We start from the raw sequence: 6,776 nt of genomic DNA on the forward strand, positions 1-6,776 counted from the left end.
GATCATTCATCAACTAGCCTAATATCTATACTGTGCTTTTTCATGAGGACGTTTGCAATCCTGCTTGTGATGTTTGTGAGCATCTTTTTTTCAAAACTTTGCATCCTTTTACCGGTTAATATGATGCACATTATGTTAGCTGTAATCGTTTTTCTCAAGAAAAAAAAAAAAAAACACTCCAATTTTATGTCCAACAAATAATATTGGCTGAACACAAAGTGGAGCGTGGAAAGGAGAGGACGGGATGGTGCTGCTGGAGGACACACAGTGAGTAATCCTTGAATCCGGCGCTTTGCAGGAGCGGGGTTTATTTACCAGCACCGGGGGGCGGGGTCACAGCTCAGTCATTAGATGTGGGCGGGGTTTTCTGTGGCGGTCACACCTCGCCGGTGTCCATATATGGTTCCTGACGTCACTCGCCGGAGGTTCATTCACATAAAACTGATCGGCCGGAATCCCCTTGGAGGACATGTAGGCACAGACGCGCGCGGGACTCCTCGTTCGCCCGTATCTTCCGTTTAGGAGTAATCCAGTTTTTTCTTTAGGCAATAATAACAACTCCTGGACGTCAAAATGAAAGTGTCCAGCATAGACTGCCGGCGTCTGAAGAAAATCATCAGGAAGGAGTGCGGCAGCTGCCTTATTGTGGATTGCCGACCTTATTTCTCATTCACGAACTCCAATATCAAAGGCTCTGTCAATGTCAATCTCAACTCCGTGGTGGTCCGGAGATCTCGAGGAGGGCCGGTGCCCCTGCAGTTTGTCATCCCGGATGAGAGAGCCCTGTTTCGGCTTCGGGAGGGCAGCATATCGGCTATCGTAGCTCTGGATGACCGGACGTCCCACTGGCAAAAGCTGAAAAAGGACAGTGTAGCACAAATAGTAATAAACACTCTCTCACATCTGGCGAGCGGGGCAAACATCTGTTTCCTGAAAGGTGAGATATTTGGGACTATTTAATCCAGAAAATGAAGATGGTCTACCAGTTTGCCGAGTTGCTCTCTCATAAAATTGACCGCTTTAAAAAACAAAGTGAAAGACAGCCAGCACGGCAATTCACTATTTCACGTTTGAGAAAACTTTTTTATGAGATTGTTTTTTAATCAAACAGTCTTGTTTTAGGATTCAGCTTCAGATAGTTTGTGGTTTCTGTCACCTCCTTGATATGTATTCTACTAAACCAATCTTGTAGTTAAGTAGAATATTAATACTGTGTTATTCATAAATCCTCACAAACTGCGGTCAGTGGGGTCCAAAGAAATGGTTCTCCTCTTCGGCCAATTGTTTTAAGGATTAACTCATATATATATATTTTATCTTCTATGACTTTCTCTATTAATTCAGATGCCGTTATGGCTAAGTCATCTTTCTCCCACTACTCTTCTCGCCTGTCTTGAGAACATTTTTGTCTCACTTCTTTGAGGGACAAATGTCCTGCGTGCGTCAGCGATGAGTCGGTGCGGGAGAAGCGCAGCCAAATTGGTGGTGCACTGGCTGTCATTAATGAAATAACATTAAATCTCCGCAGACCCATTTCTTTTAGCCAGACCTAAATAAGTCTATCGGGTTTGTGATGTGTGGAAACACATCCATTTCCGTCTGTCACCTCTGCGTCCTCAGGATGTTGCTCTAAAAGGATTACCGGTCCTTCAACCGCGGGCTCCTGTAATTAATTACGCGTTTATAATCAGGTTATAAAGGTTATAATCCGGTGCTAAGGCTGTTTCATAAACGCTGCTATTTCACAAGATGTGTGTGTGTGTGTGTGTGTGTGTGTGTGTGTGTGTGTGTGTGTGTGTGTGTGTGTGTGTGTAGAGAGAGAGAGAGAGAGAGAATTATACTAAGCTTATTTATAACAGTATGTACTCATGGTGCTCCCCCTTTCTCAGGAGGATACGAGAACTTCCACTCTCAATACCCTGAACTTTGCACTGAGGTGAAAACCATCGACCAGAGTGGAACTGAAACCGAGAAAAGAGTCAGCAGCCACAGCGAGAAGCTTTCTCACCACAAACCAGATTACGATCAGGTATGGAACACCTTTTACAATAGACCACAGTCCTTCCACTCTCCCAGGCAGGGCACACATCCTTACGCTGCTAGTATTTTATTTTTAACCGTAAAAAAAACAAAAAAAACAAAAAAACACATCCAAGCCCATGCTGACATCAGAGAGACTCATATTTGGCATGAAAAAAAATCTAAACATAGATATTCTCTGACCTTCACTGCTCCCCGGCCATCTCATGTGTTGCTCACAAAAGGGGAGAAGCCAGTCCATGATGCCCAGCTGACATCAAGACAACTCACAGAGAAAAACCCTCTTTCATCTCTGACCTTTCTTCTGTCTCCTCCTCTGCCCAAACAGAAAGCATGTGGCTGCTTCACATTAGAAACCGCGCTCTATTGTGTCTGCAGCTGACATATTGTGGCTTATTTCACTCGCTGTAGAGAATAGGGGAAACGCATTCCTCCAGCTGCGTGCATCTGTGTGCAGCTTATTGGGCTGACAGGTGTCTGGGTGTTGTGGCTTGTACCGACCAATGGTGCATTCTCTCAGGGGTGGGTTATGGGTATGTTAAGGCAGATGCATCAAGGTCAGGGGTCCAGTGTTTGTCTTGTCACCTTGTTGTATAGTCTAGTCCTTGTCAACATTAACTCACGTCCCGTCCCGTCCCCCCTCCCTGTTTCTCCTTCTCAGGGTAAACCTGTAGAGATCCTGCCTTTCCTCTACCTCGGTAGTGCCTACCACGCCTCCAGACAGGACTATCTCAGTGACCTTCAAATCACGGCCTTGCTGAACGTGTCGCGCAGGGACCTGCAGCCGGCCAAGGGCCACTATGACTACAAGTGGATCCCAGTGGAGGACAGCCACATGGCCGACATCAGCTCCCACTTCCAGGAGGCCATAGAGTTTATTGGTGAGTAGAAGCGAATGAACGCCAAGCCTGGCTCTCTGTTCTCTATTTTCTGATTGACGGGGTTTGCACTCAAGGGTTTGAAATCTAAAGTCGCTGCAGGGTGGGCGAGGGGATTAAATACACCACCACCAAGATAGTCTTTCCCTGGAATAACATCAACCTCAGCTTCTGGATATTTATAGTGCAACATCATCCCAAGGAGTCTTAAAAAACTCACCTAAACATAGATGTGTTTATGTTTGCGTCCTCAAATAAGCCCCTTTGTCGATGCCTCTCACCTGCTGCCATTCACAAATAGAGGGCTATAAGAAACCCAGCTGTAATCAGTTTAACTTGATGGCCTGCCTTCAATCCCTCACCGACATATACCAGCCAGCCTGCTTTTCATTCAGGATTTGCTCACTTCCCCCATCCCCTTCCGACCTCCCTCCCTTCCTCCCCCGTCTTAACTTGAAAAGACGCTCCCATGCCGTCATCGCCTCCTAGGCCTAATCTCAACGACTTACTCTGCCGGGTGTGGCCAGCCAGTGTGACAACTGGGTGAGCTGTCCGCGTTTAGTAATGGCTGGGTGGAGGAGGTTAGGGGGCTGACTGACACACACACGTACACACACACACACACACACACACATAGACTCAAACACAGTTGTTTACGATGGCTCGGTGGAGGATAAAAGCTAGCTGACTGACACACAATGAGAAAGCAGAGTTTTTGGTTGCTCAAAGGTGGGAATCATTGATGGACCTGAGGGCAGCAGGTAGGCTAATGTGCTACAGAGGAAGAGAGAGTATGTGGGAGAGGAGAGAGGTGCTGGATAATAGCAGCAGGAGCAAAAGATGTACACAATGTGCTGATTGCTATTTATAGCCAGGCATAACCAAGGACAAAGCTCACCCACCAGCAGCTTGGCTGACCAGCACTAGGTGCCTGCTATTATTTGTATTGTGCATTGTTTGGGGATGCAACTTGCATGTAAGGTGTCTTTTGTGTAAGCCTGTGTATTATTACATAAGGCCCAAAATTGTTCCAGGGGCAGGTTTAGCCTACTTTCGAAGAGGGCCTCCAAAATTCATCAACCATTCCAAGTGATTAGAAATGTGATGCACACAAATCCTCACCAAGCTGCAGCCGGTCCCCAAAACGAAAATCAATCACTAATCAGAAACCCCTCTGACCTGGTGGCTGATGCACAGTCAGAGAGGAGATAATAAATACTATCGACTTCCTGGATGAAAGCAGCTGCTGAAGCGTGTCATGACATCTCCAGCCAGTGAGGGCGCATCACTTGAGGACGGTCATTTAAACACCCACTGCCGCTGTCACTCCTCTTCCCTCTCTTGTTGAATCCTTCTCTCCAGATGGGAAGTTTGTGATTCATTTATGTGATTTATTGAGGATCAGCGCTGTCACAAATCATCATCGTTCCCGATGCAGTGGCTCTTGGGAGCAAACAGAAGTGGCCCTCAGTGTTTCTATCTAATAGAAAGAGAGAGGCACATGTGTGGGTGGAACTGAGCGTCTGTAGGTACATCAAACTTTAATGAGACAGACAGAAAAGGAGACATGTAGGTGTTCGCAGTAGTTCTAAGAATTAACAAAATCTTGAAATGTGTCATGTGTGACACTGAAACAGACGACAGAAAGATTTTTGTGTTGGCATTTGAACCTACAGATAAGCGTGTAGGAGTGCTACAGCACTGAATTAGAGCCATGTCTCTGTATCACAGTGAACTCTGCAGTAGCAACCAGCGCCTCCACAGCGGTGTAGGAGATAGAAAGTCTGATGTACAGCTGCGCTCCGTGACTCACACAAGCCTCACAAGTGTGCGCACAACTGAAACTGGTATAGGATGTGTGTTTATTTCTGGGCCCCTGCAAATGAGGTGCAAGTTGATGTTCCTGTTTGTCCATGATATCCTGCTGCTGTGAGTGTGCGTGAGAGACAGAGAGGAGAGAGAGAGAGAAAGTAGATGTGTTAGAAGTGTTTGCATTAATAAGTGAGTGGGAGTAAGGAGTAGGCAATGATTTTTCATTTATTATTATTCACTGCTTCAAAGCCACTGTTGATTCATTGTAACCTCTCCACCTCATAACTTGACTTAAAGTTATAAATAAATTACAAACACACTCACAAACAAAACAAAACTTGACCTGCATGTGACATGGCCTAAATTATTCTGTAATATTTAAAATGATTGTATGATTTTGTGCAACAGTTTCGCCGTTGATCACAGATCCCGTCTCACCACCGATCATTAACATTTGCTTGTCTACGTCTTGTTCTTCTTCTTCCAGATCACGTGAAGCAATCAGGGGGAAAGGTCCTGGTCCACTGCGAAGCAGGCATCTCACGCTCACCTACCATCTGCATGGCCTACATCATGAGGACGCAGCAGCTGCGGCTGGATGCGGCCTTCGATATCATCAAACAGCGTCGGGCAGTCATCTCCCCCAACTTCAGTTTCATGGGTCAGCTGCTGCAGTTTGAGTCTGAGGTCCTCTCCACAGCCCCGGCTCATGCCACCACACCTGAGCCGGCCACACCCTGCGCCCCAGAGTCTGCGTCCTTTTTTGCCAACGACTTTGCCACAACCTTCAACACCAAAAACTTTGAGCCATCTGTGTTCACCCTCCCTACCTCTTGCCTGCAGACCCCGGTCCACCACCAGTTCAAACTGAGCCCAATAACTGCACTGCCTTAAAATGAACTGTGACTGCTTGTAGTCTTACTTGAAAAAAAAAAATGCTGTCTGTGTGCCTGTTGTTGAAACCAGCAGAGCAGATAGACTGGAGATCAGCAGAAACAGAGAAGAGTTGAGATCACAGTATTCAGCTCATGGGTCTGTGAAATCGATGGACGACAGATATCGATGCTGTTTTCCTGTCTTCTGAACTGCAGTGATCAAACTCAGCACAGTGATAAACTACAATATACATGCCTTAGGTTGATATTGTGATTTATTTGCCTATTCACAAATACAGTCAGGCATTCAAACCTAACTTATTTGAAAATTACAGTCTGTCTGTTTTGTTTTGTTTTTCAATAATGTGGGTGTTATGTGTTTAATAAATGTTTTCACCACAAAAATAAAGTTGTTATCATGCAATCATTGTAATGTTGTGTTTGTAGTGGCAGTTGATGGGTCTAAGTTTAAATGAACTTTTTCAAGTAAGCTAGTGCAGGCCTATTCCTGCAAACATCAAGACAGAGGAAAAAACAAGACCATGCATTGGTAGAGAATAAACTGTGGAAGGATGGGACTAAATAACAGGAGGGGCAACAGTGACACCTGCAGTGACTGAGTTGGCCTTAATGAGTGGATTCAGATCAGCATCTTTGTTTCCATTCATACTCAGCATATTTCTAGTTTCTTGGTCAATGAACTGGTGTAACCCAGTACTACCAAAGAAAATTATGAGTGAAAACTGCTGCATTAGATTTAGGGGGGAACGCCACAGATAAAACATTTCAGTCTAAGTTCCCATTAGAGAGAGTAATATTTTGCTTACTTAATATATAGAGACACAATTAAGCGTTTTGTTTCGTAATTCTCAATTAAAGCAACCTTTGCGACTGAAAGTTACAGCCTCTAAGGTCTCAGTCTGCACTTACTTTGGTATTCGGTCTTTGGCGCCTAGAAGACAGCCATCGAGAACGTACCAAATGTAGAAATAGGGGTGTAAAGAAATAGCAAACGTGTCAAACTTATTGTTTACGTCCAAACATATAGTGACTAAGATGTAAATTATTGGACTTCAACGTGTGGCATGTCTTGTTGTCAAATTCTGTCTAACACATTTCACCACTCATATAATTTAGCAACAATTTTATTGTCACATCCCTGTTTTCACAT

At 45.0% G+C, this 6,776-nt stretch overlaps 1 protein-coding gene across 1 annotated transcript; it reads left to right on the forward strand.

Moving 5' to 3' along the window:
• The first annotated feature begins 465 nt into the window (after positions 1-465).
• On the forward strand, positions 466-6,029 carry dusp5 (dual specificity phosphatase 5). The gene is made up of 4 exons (XM_070986598.1): positions 466-937; positions 1,890-2,029; positions 2,702-2,921; positions 5,218-6,029. The coding sequence occupies exons 1-4, from the start codon at positions 574-576 to the stop codon at positions 5,622-5,624; spliced, it is 1,131 nt and encodes a 376-aa protein (XP_070842699.1). The 5' UTR covers positions 466-573; the 3' UTR covers positions 5,625-6,029.
• The last annotated feature ends 747 nt before the right edge of the window (positions 6,030-6,776 follow it).

The sequence above is a fragment of the Chaetodon trifascialis genome, chromosome 2 (assembly GCF_039877785.1).
Source record: "Chaetodon trifascialis isolate fChaTrf1 chromosome 2, fChaTrf1.hap1, whole genome shotgun sequence".
In the NCBI taxonomy this organism is placed as follows: domain Eukaryota; kingdom Metazoa; phylum Chordata; class Actinopteri; order Chaetodontiformes; family Chaetodontidae; genus Chaetodon; species Chaetodon trifascialis.

Bases quoted from the DNA above. Each gene is read 5' to 3' on its own strand.
- dusp5 (XM_070986598.1), top strand. From the start codon at position 574: ATGAAAGTGTCCAGCATAGACTGCCGGCGTCTGAAGAAAATCATCAGG. The intron at 2,030-2,701 runs GTATGGAACACC...TCTCCTTCTCAG, and splicing joins ACAAACCAGATTACGATCAG to GGTAAACCTGTAGAGATCCT. The intron at 2,922-5,217 runs GTGAGTAGAAGC...TTCTTCTTCCAG, and splicing joins GGAGGCCATAGAGTTTATTG to ATCACGTGAAGCAATCAGGG.